This window comes from Rattus norvegicus, chromosome 12 (genome assembly GCF_036323735.1).
Source record: "Rattus norvegicus strain BN/NHsdMcwi chromosome 12, GRCr8, whole genome shotgun sequence".
Classification (NCBI taxonomy): domain Eukaryota; kingdom Metazoa; phylum Chordata; class Mammalia; order Rodentia; family Muridae; genus Rattus; species Rattus norvegicus.
In genome coordinates this window covers 14,837,083-14,859,669 of record NC_086030.1, presented here as the reverse complement: position 1 = coordinate 14,859,669, position 22,587 = coordinate 14,837,083, and the positions used below count along the sequence as shown (strand labels likewise).

Here is a 22,587-nt window from a genome sequence, read left to right as displayed (position 1 = left end):
TGTATACATGAATTAAAAAGAAAAATAAGTGACCAGACAGATTTAAAAGTGCTGGCTGCGGGGGCTGGAGAGATGGCTCAGTGGTTAAGAGCACTGACTGCTCTTCCAGAGGCCCTGAGTTCAAATCCCAGCAACCACATGGTGGCTCACAACCATCTGTAATGAGATCTGGTGCCCTCTTCTGGTGTGTCTGAGGACAGTGTACTCACATACATAAAATAATAAATAAATAAATCTTTAAAAGAGTGCTGGCTGGGTTGGGGATTTAGCTCAGTGGTAGAGCGCTTGCTTAGCAAGCCCAAGGCCCTGGGTTCGGTCCCTAGCTCCGAAGAAAAGAAAAGGGGAGAAAAAAAAAAAAAGAGTGCTGGCTGCTCTCCCGGAGGACTGGGTTTATTTCCCAGCATCCACATGGCAGCTCACAGCCATCTGTAGCTCTCGTCTGGCCTTTGTGAGCTTCAAGCATTCTCATGGTACACATACTTACAGTTAGGCAAAACACACATGTAAAAAAGTAAATCTTTTTAAACATTAAACAGTAAGTAAAAGATAAAAATGAAGCTTTGGGTTTTTGGAAAGTATTCTTTTGTTTGTTACATATTTTTTGGATTTTCGAGATAGCCTTGGCCGTCCTGAACTCATTATATAGGCCAGGCTATCCCCAAACTCAAGAGATCCACTTCCCTCTGTGTCCCTCGTGCTGGGATTAAAGACATACCACCATTCCCAGCTAAAATAAGATCCTTTGAAAGAAATCTGAAGAGCGTGTCACGCATGTGTCAGAAGGCTGTGTGCACATGTATGTCCCGTGGTCTCTGCTACTTCCCATCATCATGGGAACTTCTCTCAATGGAAGCTAGGGCAGCAGGCTAGCAGCTGCGGGTTACTCTGCTAGAAGACATGAGCATGTGAGGTATCCCACTGCACCACCCCATGCCGAGGGCTCAGCAGACAGAACAGGGGCATCAGGAAATCAGAATCTCTTTACTCCTTAAAGTGGCATCATCTTAATTATTAAGCTTGTTTAATCAATGAACAATAACTGACGGTCGGCAGGCATCACAAGCGGTTGTGGCGTAGAGGTGGCAAGTGGCTTCCTACCTACGGGGTGGCTCCCAACTAGAGCTCAGGAGTGTAGCCATGACAATGCCATCCCAAAATACACACTGCCCAAGAAGCCACACCTCATGCTGCAGTGGTCACGGGAACAGAGCGTTGGACTTGTGTTGCGAGTGGATCTCAGATCCCCGAGACCTGTCACTTCCCTGACCATGCCGAGCTGGAGCCAGCCCTCTAGCTGCTGGCGGACAAATGTAACAGGCGCCTCAGAGCAGAGCAGGGTCCAGCTGGGAACGGTCTCTAGACAGTGGCTGTGGGTAGAGTGCGCGCTACCCACAGGGTGTTTGGAGCACCAGAGGGGAGTAGCACTGCAGGTGGCACTTTGCCATCTCAGTAAATGGCGAGTGACCTGGGCTCCTCTCCTTTATCTGGTGCAGTCACCGGTGCTCGGGGCTGGTGGTGGGAAGGGGCAGGTGCTAACCCGCTCACTCTTTCAGCCCTGCTCACTCTCCTCCGCTGTCCCCTCTTCCTCAGTTCCTCGGGTTGTGGCTGTGTCCCCTCAGATGCGCCTCGTGGAAGACAACCCCTCTTCACTTTCCCTCGTGGAGATCTACAAGCAGCGCTGCGCCAAGAAAGGCATTGAGCACGACAACCCCATCTCCCGCTACTATGACAGGCTGGCCACAGTACAGGCACGGGGGACCCAGGCCAGCCACCAGGTACCAGGCAGGAGGCCAGCTACCGCCCGGGGCCTCCGTCCATGCTGTGCTTGCGGTGGGATGTTCCGCGAGGGACTCCACTTCTCATGAGATGGGCAAGGTCAGATGGCTGGTGACCATCTGCTGCAGGGGGTTTGTGGTGAGGTTCCTGACCTCGGAGAGTTCGTTGTCCCTGCCCCGCACTTACAGAGAGGCTCAGAAATTAGACTTTAAGCAGCAGTGGACGGCATGCTTGCTTGGCAGCCAGTGATTGGGTAATGCACATGTACCTTTAGACCCTGTGGGGGTTCCCAAAATACAAAAGATGACAGACTAAAACCTTTGGGACCCAGCCGTTTGGGTTGCCTGGGGCAGGAGCACTGAGTGGGCCACAGGAGTCCCAGACAGCCTGTGCTCCCAGGGTGACAGAGGGCCCTCTCCTTATTTGCAGATTCCTGCCCTTGGCTGGGAAGATTTTGTCCAGGGTTGTGTGGAGCGGCAAGAGGCAGCTGTTTTGGCCCCTCCCCAGGTGCCACGGGGTCCTTCTGTGCTTTACCAGGAGAGGCCACGGGGTGGAAGCCATGACCTGCCCTGTATTGCCCGGGGCTCATTGTAGTTTCTCTGGGCCCTGCAACCTTAGGCTTTATTCAGGAAGCTAGAGCCCACAGGGCTTCCCTTTCACCCCCTCAGCAGGGAGAGCGTGAGGTGGTCCTGACTGCAGGGTCTGGGGCAGCCCCCTGCTTCTTGAGGCAGAGGGAGTGAATCTGTCTACACATAGGCTTCTGGAGAATTGGTGTTTGATAGCACAGGTCACGGCTTGGTCATGCTGTGCCCCTTGGGCAGACGTGAGGTGTTCCTGGGAGAGACCACCATCCTGTCTGACAGAGGAAGCCATTAGCTAAAGCTGTGTGCTTCACAGTAGCCGAGGCTTGGTGTGGTCCGGTTTCTAAGCACAGCCTGAGGAGGAAACACTGGCCGCAGGAGCAGCCCTGCTCCTCAGCCTCCTCTCTGCACCTGGTGGTTTGCTTTGTGTTGACTGCTCCGTTTCCATGGTTTTAATAACACTTTTATTGAGATAAAACTCACATGCTGTGGAAGTCATCCTGGAAGGCATTGAGTGTCTGTGTGTGGCCGTCCGTGGCCGTCACCCACCACTCCCATCTCTCCAGTCCCGGCCACAGGCCGGCCACAGGTCTTTCTGCTCTGCGTTTGCCTGTCTTGGCGTGTGTTGAATTCTCACTGACATGGCTTTAGTCCAGTCTGTTAGCCTGTGTCAGCTCCTGTCACCGTCTCGCTCTGATGGGCCCTGCGTGATTGGCTCACACCTTGGCCACTGGTACCCACCCTCCTCTGAGCACACGCACCTTCCTTCGAGTATGTGTGTGTCTTTGCGCCTGGATGCAGAATTCCCAGGTTGATGGTGACTCTGTCTAAGTTTAGAGAACAGTATTCCCGGGTGCCTGCAGTGCGTGCCTAATTCCTCTGCGCTCTTCCCAGTGCTCGGTGCCGGCCCCTTTTTTAGCCATAGCCACTCAGGAAGGCATGGCATGTTGCTAGTACTGGTTGGATGTGCCACTGTGGTTGTGATGACGATGATTAGAGTTTCCTCTGTGTTACCAGCTATTTATCCGTTTTCCTTGCAAGATACCCGCTCAAGGTCTCTGCCTGTTTTTAAATTGGACAGTTTGTCTTTTTTAAAATACCCATTTTGTGTATACAGGCATGTTGCCTGAGTGTGTGTGTGTCATCTGTGTTGCCTGAGTGTATGTGTGTCATCTGTGTTGCCTGAGTGTATGTGTGTCATCTGTGTTGCCTGAGTGTATGTGTGTCATCTGCATGTCTGATGCCTAAGAAGGTCAGAAGAGGGTGGATCCCCTGGGACTGGAGTTACATGAGGTTGCAAGCAGCCATGTGGGTGCTGGAAACCCAGGCCAGATCCTCTGCGAGAGTACTGCGCTATTGAATCATCTCTCCAGACCCTGATCTTTTTATAGTAATTTCTAGCATTCTTATATGATATAATGACCTTCCTGGGCTCACTTTGTGAAGTCTATTCTGTCACATGTAGCCATTGAAATCGGTTCTGTTTGGTTATCAATAGATGGTCTGATAGATAGACATGCGTGCGTGCACGTGTGCGTGCCTTTGGGCAGTAATGGGGATTGAGCGGAGAGCCTCACAGGGTGAGCAGACCCTTTTCCACTAAACCGCACCCAGCTCTTGGTTTGACAGATTTTCTTAGGTGTTTGGACGGACATGCCGTATGTCTGTTTCGCTGGTGTCTCGTCTGTCCCAGGGGGAGAGAAGCCGGCAGCCTGATCAGTGGTTCGTAGCTAGGCCCTCACTCCTACTGTGGCAGAGCTTTGGGGGTCACATACAGCCAAGCACACTTGACCGTCCAGGTTCCAGGAATGCGCCAGAGCTGTCAAAGCTGCTGCCTCCCACCCCATCTCCTGCACCCACCGCTTCTGTCTTCTGCCAGACTCCGGAGGGCTCCAGCTGCTGGTGTGGTCTCTGGTCCTGCAGTGTTAAATACCGACCATCAGTCGTTTTAGTAATCGCTGTCCTCACCAAGTGACCGTCACTGAGACAGGGACAGACATCAGTGGGATTTCTGTGGCATGCTGACAGATGGGTCAGGTCAGGGTGACTCTAGGGATGAACGTTAGCAGTCCCAGCCATCGAGGATGTTTGAAGAAGAGTGAAATGAAGACATGTGACAGAAAGACACATGAAGGGGCTCACTGCTCCTCGCAGGACTGGGCCTGCTGTGCCTAGATAAGAGATTGTCTGATCATGTTAGAGCAGATAATGTCCAGAGACCTGGAAAACTGGTTTTGGCTTTTCCCAGCTGGGCCAAAGCTGTCCCTGAGATTGGTGTCTTTCGAGACAAAACTGAGTTCATGCAAATGTCTTTTCTTGATTTTGACTAGCTTTTGGGTTTATGACACTTCCCTCTATACCTGATTTAAAGAGGATGTGGGTGTCCGGCTGTCCTTTGGCCCTTTTGTTAGCTGGCTGTTGTGTTCAGAGCAGCAAGGGTGAGGGTAGTCTTGTGTGTTGACGTGAGAGGTTTGTTCTGCACAGCCCTGGCTTCCATTCAGTTGCACAGGCAGGGGGTACAGCAAGCTCTGAGGGGATCGTGGTCTGCAGTGTTGACTGAGACGCTAAGTAAACCAGAAGTACGAGAGCTTTCGTTCTCCTGGGAAACATGGGCAAAGAGTCACACCATGGTGTGTTCCAGGTCCTCCGAGACATTCTCAAAGAGGTCCAAAGCAACATGGTGCCCCGCAGCATGCTGAAGGAGTGGGCCCTGCACACGTTTCCCAACGCTACAGACTACTGGACCTTCCGGAAGATGTTCACCATCCAGTTGGCCCTCATCGGCTTTGCAGAGTTTGTCCTGCACCTAAACAGACTCAACCCTGAGATGCTGCAGATCGCTCAGGTAACGCGCTGCTAACTACCAGATCTCGCTTTAACTACTGTGTCCTGCCAGGGTGGGCCTCAAAAATGTCTCCCTCTGAAATGTAGGACACGGGCAAGCTGAATGTCGCTTACTTCCGATTTGACATAAATGATGCAACTGGGGACTTAGATGCCAACCGTCCAGTCCCTTTCCGCCTCACGCCCAACATATCTGAGTTCCTGACCACCATTGGCGTCTCGGGCCCACTGACGGCCTCCATGATTGCTGTCTCGCGGTGCTTCGCCCAGCCCAACTTCAAGGTGGGTCTCACCCCTCCCACCTGCGGCCCGGCTCACTGCGACCTCAGCGGCCCTGAGGCCTGTGAACGAGGAGGGGGTGTCACAATGAAGTATTTGGAGAAGGTTTGCCATATTCATTGGCTAAATATATGCAGGACAAGAGGGAGAGCACTTCACCAAAAGGAATCTGGGGTCCTTGGTCAGTGCACTGCTCATTGGCTCCCTAGAGCAGATTCTGGCTCCCATCTTGTGTTCTTGGTGTTCAAGGCATTTTCTGACTTGTTGCCTGCCTTCCACATGCTGGGGTGAGGCCCAGGCAGACACAGTTACCCAGAGATATGCAAGGCCTTGACGGTGCCAATGGTGGCTGCTACAGATGAGGTGTTCAAGGCTCTTGGGTTTGTTTTGTTTGTTTGTTTGTTTTTTAAAAATGGTTGCTCAGTGGTTAATAGTAGTAGTTGCTTTTGCAGAGGATCCTGTTTCAATTCCATTTGTAACTCTAGTTCTAGGAAATCTGACGCCCTCTTCTAACTTATGTCTGGGCAGTGGGCACACAGGCGTTACACGGAAATGTTGACCAGAAGCATTCATATGCATAAAATAAAATTAATCTAAAATATTTAAAAATCGGTAAATAAGTGACGGGTGCGGGTATTCAGGATAAAGTGTAAGTGTGGAGTGTGGACTCGGAGCATCAAGAGGAGGAAGAGTTGGTTCCCGAGGGTGTGACGTAGGTGGGGTGGGGTTTTGTTTTGATTGACAACCTTGAGTTTTATATAAGCTTCGGTTGACTGCTCTCGAGTGCCCTGTTGGTCCTAGGATAAGACAGTAAATGGGGCATTTTTCCCTAATTCAGAGGGCAGTTTGTCTCATTGTGCATATATCTAAAACCAGTCCAATCCAGACCAGAACAGCCTAGTGTCCCTAATTTCCAGATAATGTCCAGGGCATGTTTGGCACCAAGTGGGAGTTACTAGGGTTGTTAGGGAGCTGTATGTCAGTGATACAGTGGCCGTGTTCGGAGAGGGCTGTGTAGCCCAAGCCAAGCTGGGGCTGAACTTATCTGTCCTCACTCACCTGTCTAACCAAGATGTCCTCAGTACCTCTGCTCTGAGCAGTGAGAGGGCACATCGAATCCTGGCTTTTCTGGTGTCCTCGCTGTGGCCAGAACACTGGCTACGTTTCAGTGGGTTCTCAGATTGTGCTGACATCATACCAGAGAACAGTGCTTTGCTCAGTCCCGAGGCGGCAGCCTGGCCCAGCTGCTCACGTTAGACGGATGGGTCTAACCATCAGGCTGCCCGAGTCACCCCTGGTGGGACTCAGCTCTTCTCCCTCTGCTTTGCACAGGTGGATGGCATTCTGAAAACTGTGCTCCGAGATGAGATCATTGCTTGGCACAAAAAGACCCAGGAGGACACTTCCTCTGCCCTGTCGGCCGCCGGGCAGCCTGAGAACATGGACAGCCAGCAGCTGGTCTCCTTGGTTCAGAAAGCTGTCACTGCCGTCATGACCCGCCTGCACAACTTGGCCCAGTTCGACGGTGGGGAGAGCAAGGTGAACACCCTGGTGGCTGCTGCCAACAGCCTGGACAACCTGTGTCGCATGGACCCTGCCTGGCATCCGTGGCTGTGACCTCCGCAGCTGTCACCCCACCCAGAATGTGAAATGTGCCTCTCAGCCTCTGAGCCCCTGGCTGTTGAGACCTCTCTGCCTTGTTACCCATGTTATTTAGTGACCTCCTTCCCAGTGGCTGTGTGGAAGAGCATGGGATAGTCTGGAGGGACCCTGCACCACGGACGGCCAGGCCAGTGGAGATGGCGGCTTCCGGGGTGCTTTGTAACTCGAGGAGTCCCAGGCTGGGGCTCTTTGTGGTACTCCTGTCTCAGTGTGAAGGGCAGATTGAGAATGTCCCCTCCATCCCTTGACTTCAGACGCTGCACCTCAGAGCAGCTGTGCGCTGTGCACAGACCTTCTGCAGGGCCTGGGAAACCCTGTGTTAGCTAGGAATCAGGACAGCCGCACAGGCTTGCTTCTCTGAGCAGAGTTTTCACACTCTCACTGGTTGGGAAATCTCGATAAGTCTGACGGTGTGGATGTGGCTCAGTGAGCCCGAGTTGCCCGCAGGGGAGAGCTGCCCTGGCCTCACCAGATTCTGATTCAGCTGTGCAGAAACGGAGTTGTGGGGGCCAGCAGGCCAACCTTTCACTTTTTACTGCTGGCTTGTTGGATATCTTTTAGAAATTTACTATCATTGTACCAGAAAAAAGAAAAAAAAAGATAAGAAAATCATTTTGTTTTTCCTTCCTAATTTAAAAAAAAAGCAGTGAAAGTTTGTCCCCTTTAGTCTGTTCTGTTGACATTTTTATAAATCTGAGCATTGAGAACGTTCTAGCTAAATTTGTACAGTGTGATTTTTTTTTTTTTAGAATAAATATTTTATAAAAGTATTTGCTGTCCCCTGATTTTGTGTCAGCATCTGTTTCCGTGTGGCACTCTAACAATTCAGCATCTGCTGGCCCACGGGACAGAGTAGGGCGTGGCTTCCAGACATGGTGCGTGGTGCCTATGAGGATGCAGCGGCCCATGGTCACCCGTGGGTGAGGTCTTGGCTCCCAGGGTCAGAAGCAAACCAGCCTGTTTAAAGCCTCAGTGGCAGAAACAGCCCTGACTTGGCAGTGTCCGTGTCCGTGTCCATCCTTCTTACTGACTTACCACATACATGGGCCCTGGTGGAGGCTCGACTGGCTCTGTCTGTGTCTCAGCCCTGGGAAAGCAGTGTGAATCCGTGACAGTTGTGGCTGTGACATCAGCAGTCTGACACAGCAGCCTGACTCAGGCTCCACCTAAGCCTAAAGGGCTGTGTCTTCAGCAGGTGTCAACTTTCTACAGGGCTCACCACAGCTATTCACCACACATGGCATGGGTCACCACAACCCCCTCTGGCTCTGGACTCTTAACCTGCTTTCCCTGTGTCCCCAGCTTGCATAGACCATCTCCTGAGGCTAAGCTTACTCTAGCGGGAGATGCCAAGTCTCAGGAACGTAGCCTCCTGGCTCCTTCCTGAGAGGAAGCTAACTGTACACTCCAGCATCTGGCTCGAAAGTGACCTGCCTACAAACTCCTCCATGGCTGGATGGCCCCAGTAGCCTTACTGGAAATTCGCGTATCCCCAGTCCTTGAGCTCTGTGGAATTGTACTTCAACCAGCTGAATGCTATCCCATTAAACTGAACCCTGGATTACAGACTGAGGCTGAGGGGCCGGATGGTATCCATCTGACTTGGTTCCTGATGGTTCTTCATGGTTATCCATGCTCCTCGGTTTCCCGAGAATTGCTCCCTTTGTGAGAACGTGTCTTAGATGCTGGGAGGGCGTGAGTTGGTGGCTGATGGTAACATGGAGGTCATTGTGCTGCCCAAGGTTGAGCAGTAAAGCAGCCTGCGACTGTCAGCTTGGCCGGCCAGTCTAGAGTCAGTACTACTGGTGGGGACAAGGCTCAGCCAACCTTACAGCCGTGGGCAGGACAAGAAGGGGTCTCTTCCAGAGAGAACCCAGCAACTGTGTTCCAGACTGGAAAAGATGAGGGCCCACGACAGGAGATCCGGGATGCGGTGGTGACATGAGCCGAGTCGTTCTCAGCCCAGTGTGGTAGGGATGTCTAGAGGGGTGTGTGCGCGTGTGCGTGTGTGTGTGTGTGTGCGCGCGTGCGTGCGTGTGCGCGTGCGTGTGTGTGCTTTTTAAAGATGGAGTCCTTTATAGCCCAGGCTAGTCTCAATGTTGCTCTGTTGACGACGATAATCCTGACTTCTGATCATCCACTTCCACCTCCCTAGTGGCGAGAGCAAATGCATCACGATGCCCTGTTTATAATGCTCTAGAAATCAGGCGTGGAGCACTGCACGCCGGGAAAGCTCCGACTCTAATTCTGCATAAGCCCTCTGCTGATTAGTTTGTTAAGACCGGGTTTTTCTCTAACTTGGGCTAGCCTGGAACTTACTGTGTGGCCACCCAGGCTGACCTTTAAACTTGAAGCAATCCTCCTGCCTCAGCCTTCACATTCTGAGAGTAAGTATTTAATTTTGACATGTTTTATATCTTGGGGCCATAGCGAGTTAACACACGAGTCTGGTGTGAGGTACGTGTGCAGCTTAAATCTTTTGCAGGTGTGTGTTAATTTCCCAACACTATTTGCTGATGACTATTCTGTTTAAAAGGGTCCTGTGATTGGGGGGGGGGGTGCGCGTGCGTGCGCGTGTGTGTGTGTGTGTGTGTGTGTGTGTGTGTAAACTAGATCTATTGAGTTTCCTACTCAAATGCTCTATTTTCTCACATTTGAACCACTAGTCATGCAGTGTGTAATTTTTTTTTTTTTTTTTTTTGGTTCTTTTTTTCGGAGCTGGGGACCGAACCCAGGGCCTTGCGCTTCCTAGGCAAGCGCTCTACCACTGAGCTAAGTCCCCAAGCCCCGCAGTGTGTAATTTTAATGCTCTTGTGTCTTTCAGTTTCTCTGCTATACTTTCTAGGGCTTTTCTATTTCTGACTGGGAGACTTGCTAGAACTTCAGCATGTGGGGCCGTGCCACACGTCTGGAGGCCAAGAGGACAACTTTCAGGAAGTGATTCTTTCCTTCCGCCATGTGGAAGTGACACTCAAGCTGTCTGATTTAGTGGGAAGTTCAGACTCACCTCACCAGCCCATACCTTTAGCCTCATAAGAATTTAGACTTTCTTTGTGGCCTAACATCCAGTTGACCCCAAGTGGTATTTCAAGTACCCTTGGAAAAAAGTGTACCGTGGGCTACGGTTGTGCCTGGGTGGTAGAGCTCTCACTTGGCATGTATGAAACCCTGAGTTCAGTTTCCAGTGCTTCAAAATAGACATAACACATATACATACATACACTGTGCTGCTCTGTGTTAGGCCTGATTGACCTGTGCAGTGTGCCGGTCTTCTTTGGTCTCACCTTTCTCCTTGCTGGGTCTGCTGAAAACAGGTGTGAAGTTTCCAGCTGTGGGGCAAACCATTTCTCTCTCCTGTCCCACAGGTTTGCTTCTACAGGTTAAGAGCTGACGGCATTTGTTGCCAGTGTGTAATAGTATCTCTTGGTTAACCTGTTGTTACATAGGGTCCTTTGGTTCTTGTTATTCTTGGCACAGCCCACCCGGCCCACTCACACTTGTTAACCATGTAAATAGAGTCCTTTTGTTTTTGCTCTGCCTGTCCTAAGGTCTAATGTGATTCTTTTGTAGACAGAAGAACAAACTTCTGGGTTTGTTTCTAATGCACGCCATTAGTCTGTGTCTTTTGACTGAGGGGATTAACCCATTTACATTTACAGTAATTATGGGCAGAAAGTCTCACGCTTGTGGTTTGTCATTTTGTTGTCTCACTGGTTCTCCACGTCTCTTTCATTGCTGCCTTCCTTGTGGGGTTGGTTCAGTATAGGTTGATGTCTTTATGCAGGTGAAGGCTGGTACAAGTTAGGTCAAGGCCATGACTGGACAGTAAAAAATAAGGCAGGGGACAAAACTTTCATAAGGCAGGAGAGAAGGGGAAGGAGAGGGAGAATCAAGATGGAGACAGAGAAGGATGACCCAGATCCGGGTGGTCTTGAATTGCCAAGGTATATTTCTTTCTTTCTTTTTTTTTTTTTTCTTTTTTCTTTTTTTCGGAGCTGGGGACCGAACCCAGGGCCTTGCGCTTGCTAGGCAAGCGCTCTACCACTGAGCTAAATCCCCAACCCTCTTTCTTTTTTTTTTAAAGATTTATTTTATTTATTATATATAAGTACACTGTAGCTGTCTTCAGACACACCAGAAGAGGGCATCGGATCCCATTACAGATGGTTGTGAGCCACCATGTGGTTGCTGGGAATTGAATGACCTCTGGAAGAGCCAGCCCCCAAGGTATATTTCTTAAGGGATGGATTTCTGTAGGCAAATTTATCTTATCTAGGTGGGCGGTTTATATCCTTAGCAATTGGTTGAGAGTTTATTGTGTGGATGTATTGTGGATTGAGAATTTAACATATAAGTCGGATTGTTGGGCTGCAGTTCATTGCAGTCTTGATTTTACCAGGTAGCTGGAACCAGAGAGTTGGTGGCTAGCAGAGAGCCACTGGGAGAGATAATAATCTGAGATGAATTATGGTTAATTCCAAGCAGCCCCATGGGTGCCGGAACTAACTCAGTAGACCAGTGGCAAGGTGCCACGCTGGAACGGCTCTTGGACCACCTGGGTCAGAGAGTACTTGGAGACAGCATGGGGCTGCTGAGCTAAAGATCCCCTGCAGTGCCACGTGGCCCTACGAGTGCTAGCACAGGATAAAAGGTTACCATGTTTTTAAATATTTACCGCAACAGTTCGGTGATTGTATTTTAGAGTAACACATTTTTAATCCCTTCCCATGTCTATTGATACAAGTTTTGTGAACATTTCTATAGTCTTGTTGTCTCTGAAGGCCCTAAAATTAAAACAGTCTGATTCGAATCTCTGCTAAGCTTAATCCCATACGAGAACTTATCGGAAGTAGTCGTTACTGAAGGATAACGTCACGTCTTCGTTCTAGGGATGGCCTTGTTCTCCTGTTTCTTTGTATGTCTCTTGATTCTCTGCTGGAAAACGGGACCTAGAAAAGCAGCCGCTCCTCCCTTTGTCTGCATTCACGTGTCTTCCCTGGCCGGCATGTACTTTTTGATATACACCGTTTTATTTACTTGCCTATGCTCTTGTATGCAGAAGCCGAGGAGGGGCGTCTGATGTCCTGCTCTGTCATTCTTTTACTGCCTTGAGACAAGGTCTCCTGCGACTTGGAACTAAGCTGAAAGCCAGCAAGATCCAATGGTCCTTCTGTCTCCACCTCCCAGCACCACGGGTTACAAGTACCTGACAGGTGGGTCATCACCCCAAGCCTTTCCACAGGGTCTGAGCTTCTCTCTTCAGTCAGTAATCCCTCCTCACCCCCACTCAGTGTCCACAGTTCTCGCCCATGGTTGTTATCAAACCATGCTAACTTGTTTACCACAGCTGAGCTGTGCTCTGTGGACTGGCCGGAATCAAGATAGACGTGTGACGAGCTTCCTTTCCTTCCCTTCTTTCACATCGGGGAAACTGGGACTGGCCAGGGAGGACTGTGTACAATGAGATGGTTCCTCACTGTTTTCCTTTTCCTTGTACATTTATTGGGGGCGGGAGGAATGCTCTTGCTGTGGCCTGTGTGATTAGACGGTAACTTGTGGGAGTCAACATTATCTCTGCCAAGTGGGTCCCAAGATCTATCTCTACCCATGAGTCTTAGCGGCAGGTGCCTTTACCTGCTGAGCCATCCGGTCAGCCCTGCTACTGTGTGCTTAGACTCCCCTCGGTTGTGTGTCTGTTGTTGTTACACATAGGGGAGGCGTTGGTCATCGTGTTCCTGCCTGGGCCATTTGAGTCTAAAATGTTGCCGTCCACCATCTGTCATTCTCCACACATTTATTTTATATATGTGTGTTTGGGGAGCAGGAATGTACTTGTGGGTTCATGGGCACATGTCGGCCAGAAGGCAGTATTGGGTATCCCCCTCAGGTGTAATCTTCAGGAACGCCACCCACCTTTAACACAGGCATCCTCATTGCCTTGGGACTCAACAAGTAGGCCAGGCTGCCTGGCCGGTGCATCCCAGAGATCTGCCTGCCCCAGTCTCCTCGGTGTTGAGATCAGACGTATGCCGTACATGGTCTGCATTTCTATGTAGGCCATAGGGATTGAACTTAGGTCCTCAGGGCACTCAGGAAGCAGCTACTTTACTGACTAAGCCATCTCCTCAGCTGTCCTCCCTGGCCAGTCCCAGTTTCCCCGATGTGAAAGAAGGGAAGGAAAGGAAGCTCGTCACACGTCTATCTTGATTCCGGCCAGTCCACAGAGCACAGCTCAGCTGTGGTAAACAAGTTAGCATGGTTTGATAACAACCATGGACGAGAACTGTGGACACTGAGTGGGGGTGAGGAGGGATTACTGACTGAAGAGAGAAGCTCAGACCCTGTGGAAAGGCTTGGGGTGATGACCCACCTGTCAGGTACTCGTAACCCGTGGTGCTGGGAGGTGGAGACAGTGTGCATGCATGTATGTTCACCATATATGTGTCTGATGCCTACAGAGGTCAGAAGGGGTAGTTGGCTCCCCTGGAACTGGAGTTAAATGGGTTGTGAACCACCATGAGGGAACCGAACCCTGCTCTTTTGCAAGAGCAGCAACTGTTCTTAAACCCTGAGCCATCTCTCCAGCCCCAAAGTGTAAATTTTTACATGACAAACTGCATTTTACTTACGTAAGTTTATTTGCCATAAAAGTAGACTGAATCCAGCCCTGGGCTCACACTGATAAACTGCAGAGACCCTGACAGAGTCCTGCTGAAAGCTGAGGCACCAGGGACCAGCAGCCATGACCTCCCATCCTTCTAGGCAAGAGAAAAGGAAAAATCACCTCATAAAATTCCCTTTTAAGTAAAGTGTATTTGTAAAGTGAGCCCCAAAGAATTGTAACTTGCTGGGTTTCCATTTGAGCCTTTGGGTAAGGACTTAGCTGCCAACATTAAACTAAATGAGGAAAACAATCAAAACCACTAAGAAGAGAAACAGGAAATTGCTGTTTCTGGGCCAAGAGAAAGAACTCATTAAGTAGCAAACCAAGAGCATGGTTCTCACCACTGCCGGGAGTCGGAGAGAATGGAAAGCCGTTCCCATTTTTAAAACTTACCATATGGTCTGAGCTGCAATGCTGTCGCTAACACCAGTAAAACCCAGGGAGGGCAAAAGCCATGTAACTGTTCAGTGTAAGAAATGATTAGGGAGCTTATGGGGCGGGTCAGTGGTTAGAGCTGCACAAGACGGCCAACCTGGTTTGATTCCCAGAATCCCAGTGGAAGGAGAGAACTGACTGCAAAATATTACCCTCTGACCTCCACGTGACGTGCATGCTGCGGTATGCCCGCTACTCCACATACGTACGCAATGATGGTTTTAAAGGACGTTCTAAGTGGGTGGAGAAAAGGCTCGGAGGCTTAGGGCTTGCAGTGTGGCAGGGAACCTGGGTTTGGTTCCCAGCACCCACATCATGACTCATGACTGTTTGTAAGTCTAGTTCCAGGGGATCCGATAGCTTCTCAGCGCACAAACATACTCGCAAGCAAAACAGTCATTCCCATGGAGGAAATAAATGTGTGTTCAAAGATAACAGTTACTAGGGCTGAAGATGGAGTGGAAATCTTGCCTAATATGCATGAAGCCCGGGGTCCCATCTCCTGCTCCTCCAACCCCGCAAAAATAAACGTGGTGGCATATGCTTGTCATCCCAGTACGCAGGCAGAGAGAGGCAGGAGGACCGGAAGTTTAAGGCCAGCCCTGACCAAACGGCAAATTTGAGGCCAGTCTCAGCTGGCTAAGAACTATCCCCCACAAAAATCAAAATATGGACTATTTTGCTTATATAAGTGTATGTATTGTGTGTGTGTGTGTGTGTGTGTGTGTGTGTGTGTGTGTGTGTGTGTGTGTGGATGGATGGATGGATGGATCAATGGATGATGGATGGATGGATGGATGGATGGATGTTTATGCCATGCACATTCAGTACCTGCTTAGGCCAGCAGGGGGCCCTGGAACCAAAATCTAAGCAGTTTTGAGCCGCTTCCTGTGAGTGCCAGAAATTGGACACAGGTCCTCTGCAAGAGCAGCGAGTGTTCGTGACCGCTGAGCCCTCTCTCCAGCCTCCAGCTGAGTATTAACGCTGCCTGTCAAGAGAGTGGCGTGGTAATAAGCTACCGTGGGAGGCTCGCTCTGTTCCGATGTTCGGTTAGCAAGGTCTGAACTTGGACCAGGGCACTGTCTGGACAACATGGTAGGAACAGTAGGCACAGTTCCTCTAGTGCAGAGGGAACAGAGCCTGTCTGGGATTCTGGACCTTACAAAGCAGATATGTAGACAGCAGGTAGAACTCAAATCCTGGGTACAGACATTTCCGTGGCCAGTACAGGGTGTTCTGGACCAGCAAAGAGCCTTGGAGGAGGGTCCTCCAGGAGCAGTAGCCTCAGGTTATAGAATATGAGGCAGGGCTGGGACTGTGAGGCCGGCCCTGAGGCCTCTACAACATGGTGTGTCAGGAGGCTCCCCGCAGGCCTCTGTAATGTCAAGAACATGTGTTGAATGTCCTTGGAGTTTTAGCTGCAGTCCATGCACTTTGTCCTCAACTGTGTATACATGTGTCTTGGGGACACGAGCTGCCCTTGAGAATGGCTGTGAAGCTGTTTATCTGGTTCATGTGCCCGGATGACCTTTGGCCTCTCTCCAGATGACCTACTTTTCTCACGGGACATTGGCTCCCAGTTGAAGCAGAAACCCCTTTCTCGTGTGTGTATATGTGCATGCTTGTGCGTGTGGAGGCCAAAGACCGACGTCAGGGGTAGGGGTCCTCTTCAACTGCCTACCACATCCTTGTGCCAGGGTCTTTGGCCAAATCTGACCGGCGAGTCTCAGGGAACTCCTCCCCCACATCATTGCAGATCCACAGCCCTGCGCCTGGCTTGTCACATGGGTTCTAGGGATCAGATTCGGGTCTCGATGCTTGTGCAGCAAGTACATTACCAACTTGGCGTGTGTGTGTGTGTGTGTGTGTGTGTGTGTGTGTCCACCATGCCTGCCTGCCACATGTGTGCGAGTACCCACAGATGCCCTGGAGATGGACTTAGAGGTGATTCTAGCACCCAGCTCGTTTTGTGCTGAAAACTGAACTCGAACCCTGAGCTGTCTCTCCAGACTGTTTGGGAAGTTTTAAAAACACAATTGAAGGATACTGACCACTCCACCCTTCTTTCCTCTTTACTTTGCTGACATGGGGTCTATGCATAGCCCAGGATGGCCTGGCCTTCCTGTTCAGCCCAGGTTCAACTCCACATGGTTGGCTGCTGGAGCCTGCGCAGTACGCTCCAGGCTTGTCTCCTCCCTCTACTTGAGTCTGAGGACTGAGTGCAAACCTCAAGTGCTGGAATCATAGACCAGAGGCACCATGCGCAGACTGGTTTCAGCCTAAGTGTTTAGCTCAACCATACAGATCTCTCCAGAGCTCCCTTCCCCTGACCTGAGGCTTCTCTCTTTCCTCACCTAGCTGCTGCATCCTGGGCAAGTTCCCATAGCCAGCCATGTCTTCTCCCCCTTGTCCGCCCAAAGCCTTGCTTCAGCTGATCCCAGTGTGGCTCAGCTCTCATGACAGGGCCGCTGACACCGCTGACACAGGACTCCACATGGTTGGCTGCTGGAGCCTGCGCAGTACGCTCCAGGCTTGTCTCCTCCCTCTGCTTCTGAAAGTAGCTGCTTCCTTGAGACCAGAGCCTTTGGGATGTCATCTCAAGTCGTTAGACCTTCCAAAGGGACTGAGCTCCTGGGTGGCCCCGGATGTGTCTGAAGGCATCGCCCAGGGCAGCTCGTGTCTGCCCTCTCACCCACCATCCCTTCTTATTGGACTTTTCAGACAGGGTTTTGCTGTATAGCCCAAGGGAGCTTTGTCTTTTTGTTTTGAGTGAGTGTCTGTGAGACACTCACATAGCTCATATAGCTCAGGGTAGGTAGCCTAGTACTCATGTATACAGTCCAGGCTGGCCTCTGCCTCCTGAGATTAAAGGTGTGCACTACCTGGTGTTGTGTTCATGGGCAGAGGCCAGAGAACTGTGTGTGAGTCCTCCCTCTCTCTCCTTCACTGAGGACTCCTGGGACTTGGTCCTCAGATGTGCTCATGTGCTTTTCCTACTCAGCCTGTCTCCCTCCCTGTTCAGAGCCGGAGTTTTTTTTGTTTTTTTTTTTTTTTTGGTTCTTTTTTTTTCGGAGCTGGGGACCGAACCCAGGGCCTTGTGCTCCCTAGGTAAGCGCTCTACCACTGAGCTAAATCCCCAGCCCCTCAGAGCCGGAGTTTTAACAGCCTCCTACTATCGGATTTCTTAAGAGGCCCACACTTACTGCATATTTACTAGACACTGTAGTAAATGCCTCAGGGCCATTTCTAAAAATTACTACTATAGTGTGTGCATGTGCACAGGTACAGAGGTCAGAGGACAGTTTTCAGGAATCTGTTTTCTCATTTCTTCTGGGGGATCTGGGGATTGAACTCAGGTCATCAGGCTGTGCTGCAAAGAACTTTTTACCCATTGCCATCTCATTGACCCAACACTTGGTTTTCTTTTCTTTTGAGATAGTGTCATGTAACCCAGGCTAGTCCAAAATTCCATAGGAAGCTAAGGATAATCTTGAATTCCTGACCCTCCACTTCCCTCAGGCTAGGATGACCCACGTGCCACTGTTTCTGTAAGAGCTAATTCGTGTCATTTTTTTCTCTCCACAGCGGACCCTTCCACAGCAGTCTGAAGGAACTGGGCCTGGGCCTGCTGGAGCCCCCCAGTGCTGTCACCACCTGACACTTGGTCCCCTGACCAGAGTGATGCACAGCAGCAAGCTGGCCAGGCAGGCAAGGACATCAACACTACTGAGCCAGGACAGCCGCTGTGGGTGGAGGTGGCAGAGTGGGGTCAGGTCCCCCAACCTGTGCCTTCCTGTAGCAGCAGAAGAGCCCAGTGAGTAGAATAGTGGTAGAGTGGGAAGGGAGCCTGTTAGAGGCCATTGTGGCACCGCAGGCTACATCGTAGGCTTTCCTGCTGACACCAAGTGGGACTACAGGAGTCTAGAGCCACTCCAGGAGGGCTGAGGAAGGCAGCTATGGGACCCATGGTGGCTGGGAGCCGGCCCAGTAAAATTCTGCATGTGATGAACTATTCTGAGTGGAAGACGTCCTTCCTCAAGACACCCACCTGTCCCTGCATTAGGCCCTGGGGCAGCAAGAAAGCCTGGGTGTGAGGCCTGCAGCCAGGTTTGCCCTAAGTTTAGGGATGAGAATCAACCGTAGTCACCTGGTTTCTCAGGCACAGTGACCAGACCGTTTGCTCTGGCTGGGGACAGCGCCCTCAGACTCCCTGGCAGTGCAGGTAGGGAGGACAGGTGTGTAGAGATGACAAGCCTGCTTCAGTCTCTGGGAGGCTGAGGTAGCAAGAGCCCGAGGCTGTGGTTTCTGTGTCCCTCCCCACTCAATTTCTGTACCAAAGCTCCCAGCAGTGGTCCCAGGAGGTGACTGAGTGTGAGACAGATCCTTCAACAAAGACCTCAGGGCTCCTCCCACTGCTGCTGTGAGGACCCCAGGAGGCCCTGCAGCTGTGATGGGGGGTGGCGGGGCTGCCACCAGATACAGACTCTGTTGGGACCTGACCTTGAATTTCTCAGATGGGACCACAGTGAGGGAGGTCTGCTGGGCTCAAGCCAGTCCGTTCTCACAGAGATTGAAGAGACCAAGACCCAGCCTTCTGGAGAGGAGCTTAGGGTTCTGAGCCAGCTAGGACCCACACAGCATTTCCTGAGTGAGGACCCCGTGAGGAGTGTGGCATCAGATCATACGTGAGCAAGGGGGACTTCTGACTTGGGACAAGTTTCCCACAATGTACTGTTAAGTGTTATGAGAAGCCTGGGTGGTAGGAAAGGTCCACACAGTTAACACGCTGAGCCCACAGCTGTACTGTGTCAGATTCCAGCAGGTGTGGGCACTTGTGCTGTGGGCAGCCTCATTACCAAAGTAACCAGAGGCAGAGGGACGCATGAAAGGACTCAGCGGCTGGTGTGTGAGCCCCAGAGAAGGCTCAGTGCTGCCACCGAGAGTCCGAGGCGTGGGGACAGGCTGACTATACTTACTGTGTCTGCTTGGCACTGCTCTTTTCATTTGTTTTTTTCCAAAGTTCTAGCTTTTCTTCATTTCCTTGGTGGCTGAACTTTATTGCTTGTAAAAATAGATACACCAGAATCTTGTTTCCACATGAAAGTAACAGACACGAAAAGAAAAAAAAAGAAAGAAAAAGAAAAGAAAAAAAGGAAAAAGTAAAGTTGTGAGTTTATTGCATATGTAACAAAATGAACCTGACCTCCCGGGTCCAGCCTGCTGTACAGTCAACGTTTTGTGTTTCCAGCTGGTTCCACGACTGCATTAAATAGAACTAGCATTTCTTTAAATACTTTCCATTCTGACATAGAACATTAGTGTACAACTGTCACAGGTTAATGGGCAATAAAAACTGGGGGAGCAACTAGGGGTAGCAGCAGCACTTCAAACAGGACCTTACAAAATAAATAAGAATACATTATAAACACAGTTTAAAAATCCACACTGTTTCAGAAGGCTGCCACGTGGCCCCCAGGCTGCGGTAGGATGAGGCGTGTTCTCTGCAGATCGGTCCAGCGTTCGCCCGACCTGAACCTGACCTTGTGGCCAAGCCAGGCCAGGGGTTAGCGTCTCATCTTGTGGCAGAGTCTCCTCACAGACAGCAGGAGACGGCGACCTGCTGCCACACCATTGCGGCAGCCTGGTGTCCTCTCTGAAGCACTGCCGAGCAGAGTGGTGTTTGCTGCGTCCCTGAGTGTGGCTGCCGGCCGCTGGTGAGGGGAGCCTGGAGAGCAGGACTCCTGAAGCATCTGGGTGATGGTGGCCACTAGGACGACCGAGGTCTGACATGAAAGGGCTTCACCCAGACCCAAGCAGGGCAACCAGGAGCTGTGCCGTGGGCCGGCCACGCAGTGTCTTTGAGGAGCGTCAGAAGGGCCTAACCATGGTAGACAGACAAGGAAGTGCAGCGCTACCAACAGACGACAGTGCTATGCATGAACAGACCTGGGGGAGGTTGTGACACTCAGAACCGGCAATGAGGGGAACCCACGAGCAATGCAGGCACAGTGACTGTTAGAAGCCTTAGTAGGTGGCATGTGTGCCAGCCAGTCGGCCCCTAAAGGCCCAGCCTCTGGATCTTCCTCTGAGGGCATCTGACACGGGACTCCTAAGGCTTGTCCCCCATCACTCCCGAGGCACAAACAGTATGACCTGACACTCCTGCACACATCCCCGAAGCACAGAACCCTGGTGTCCTTCATCACTGCAGTCTGGACGGTGCCAGGGCAACAGGCAAGGTTTCTGGTCTCCAGAAAGTGTGTCACTGTGTGGGGTCTGGTTGCTTCCTATGGACTGGCTGAGACTTAGGACACAGGCTTCCTTGCGCCTTTTGAATCCACGAGTCATGAGGGAGCTGGGTTTTAGAACACCCTCAGAAGCTTGAAGGTAGATGAATTACAGAAGCCCTACTGGGGCAAGGCAGAATTGAGAGACTAATAAGGCCCCAGTCTGGCCTGGGAGGTGGGGTGGGTTCGGTCCTTGTGCAGTGAGGTCTACCTAGCATCCTCACCCTGGCAACCCAGAGTGCAGCTGACTCATGCTCTGTAGTGCCAGTGGCCAAGCTGGACAAATCTCTTCGGTTAGGGGGTGTATGTGCCCTATGAATCCACTCCCCCTATCACCTCAGCACTGCTTCAGACCACACTGGACAGAAGCAGCAGACACTTCCCTACCCTCAGCCTGAGGGGAAGCAACAGAAAAACCACAAAAGCCAGTGTCCCAACAGGACCTTCCTGATCATCTGCCATACAACTTGAACTCGTGGCTGAACCTGAGCCCTGGTACCAATGAAATGTCTTGCTAATGAATTACCCTGTTCTCACCCCCACCACAAACAAAAACAACAAAACTACAAATGGAAACCTGGCTGCTGCCCTGCCTTCCACCAGAGCTCAGCTGTCTCAGTCCAGCTGCTCGGCTGTAAGAGTCAACGTCTGTGAAGCCGTGTGCGACCGGAAGTGCTGTTAGACGTGTTAGGCTGGCTTTGGCCTTGCTCGGAGACTGAGCAAGCAAACTGAGTAGAACTGTTAGCATCACCGCTGCCATGGGGAAGAGGGCCACGTAGGGAGGTAAAGCCCCCACCCTGTTGCCACGCGCCCCACCACACCCTGCTCTGTGCACAGCACCAACCCTGGGGAGCTACATCAGGGGACCCCAGGTCAGCGGCCTCTCCTGCTGTTCCACCCAATGGCTGCGGTGACAAAATTGTTCTGTTAGTTTAGCTCTTAGCAATCCCCATATGTGAGTCCATTTCAAGACAGCTAGGAGCCTCTGGATCCCCAGGCACAGAAACTGAGCTGGACCCAGGGGTCAGAGGCTGGTTTTGGTTATTCTTTGCTTAGCTCCATGACGTGATAATTTCAAACTGGGTAGGGAACACAGCAAATTGTACTTTTAAAGATTTTTTTCCCCTGCAAAACCTTATTTTTAGCCAGGACACTGTGAAAAGTACCCAGGCTTCCAGTGAAGGCTGTTGCAATTCCTTTACCTCTCAAAGGGGAAAACACATCGCCTCGAGTCTCCTACCATAGTGGAGTTCCAGCAAGCATTCACTGCCTTTACCTCCTGCTTGGAGATCCACCGGCTATCTGGACAGGCTGCAAGCCTGTGAGGCCTCTGGAATTTGAGATCAGTAAGCTATTGGCAGCTGCTGAACTTGAAAGGGGGCTTTGCGGCTACAGTTAGAGGGGGAGCTGGTACAGAGGCCACGCAAACCCTCGGGGCCCAGCTTGGCCCTGACCATGGTTGATGCTCCCGGAGACACCACAGCCTTACCACCATGCCAAGGAGGCTGAGGGCGAAACCTGGCTGCGTTTTATTGGATGGGTGATGGAGGAGTGGGCGAACTATAATAAAGGAGGAATAAATGGGTGGGAGCCACCTATGAAAGTCCCCTGGCCTGCCTTCTCCAAAGGAGGAGGGAGACGAGCCTTTTCCCTCGGTTTCTGGAATCTCAGGCCTCCGCCCGCCATGCGGGAGGCGCGCAGACGCCATATGCTTTGGGTCTGGTGGTTGTGAGCAAGACTCTGTGGCCACGGGCTGCTCTTCACTCCACGGCAAAGCCACAGGTCTCCTCTACCGCTGTCAGCAGCTTCTCATAGAGCTTCTCATAGGACTCATAGGGTGGGATGTCAATCCGATTAAAGCTGAAAAGGAGCAAAGGGGCCAGAGTTACTGCTGGGAGCCTCTGGGCCTTCAGACTCTCTGACGGTGAGTCATGAGTGGGATGTGCTGTCTACCTCCCCTGGGAAGATGCATGCCCACTTCAGCTTTCAACCCAGGCTCCTGTTGGCTGTGTCTGTTTCTTCTGGTCAGCCCACAGCAAAGTGTCAAGAGCTACACGAT

General features: G+C 51.3%; 2 protein-coding genes and 1 long non-coding RNA gene across 27 annotated transcripts in view; 1 reads left to right on the top strand and 2 right to left on the bottom strand.

Annotated features, from left to right (window-relative positions):
• The window catches only part of Trrap (transformation/transcription domain-associated protein), an 89,687-nt gene extending 81,775 nt beyond the window's left edge, over window positions 1-7,912 (top strand). For 9 of the 21 annotated variants that reach the window (XM_063271123.1, XM_063271132.1, XM_063271128.1 and 6 more), the window contains 4 exons: window positions 1,591-1,775; window positions 2,206-2,283; window positions 4,999-5,202; window positions 5,289-7,912. In XM_063271123.1, coding sequence (XP_063127193.1) covers window positions 1,591-1,775; window positions 2,206-2,283; window positions 4,999-5,202; window positions 5,289-5,771 — 950 coding nt within the window. In that variant the 3' untranslated portion in view covers window positions 5,772-7,912. The remainder of the gene's footprint in view (window positions 1-1,590; window positions 1,776-2,205; window positions 2,284-4,998; window positions 5,203-5,288) is intronic. The other 12 variants (XM_039089172.2, XM_039089174.2, XM_039089173.2 and 9 more) reach the window with 3 other exon arrangements.
• The window catches only part of LOC134481264 (uncharacterized), a 63,922-nt gene extending 51,405 nt beyond the window's left edge, over window positions 1-12,517 (bottom strand). Inside the window, exon 1 of the long non-coding RNA XR_010056710.1 lies at window positions 11,347-12,517. This is a non-coding gene — a long non-coding RNA (uncharacterized LOC134481264). The remainder of the gene's footprint in view (window positions 1-11,346) is intronic.
• Window positions 12,518-19,396: 6,879 nt separating this feature from the next.
• The window catches only part of Smurf1 (SMAD specific E3 ubiquitin protein ligase 1), a 91,557-nt gene continuing 88,366 nt past the window's right edge, over window positions 19,397-22,587 (bottom strand). For all 5 annotated transcript variants that reach the window (XM_006248882.3, XM_017598462.3, XM_039089789.2 and 2 more), the window contains one exon: window positions 19,397-22,388. In XM_006248882.3, coding sequence (XP_006248944.1) covers window positions 22,289-22,388 — 100 coding nt within the window. In that variant the 3' untranslated portion in view covers window positions 19,397-22,288. The remainder of the gene's footprint in view (window positions 22,389-22,587) is intronic.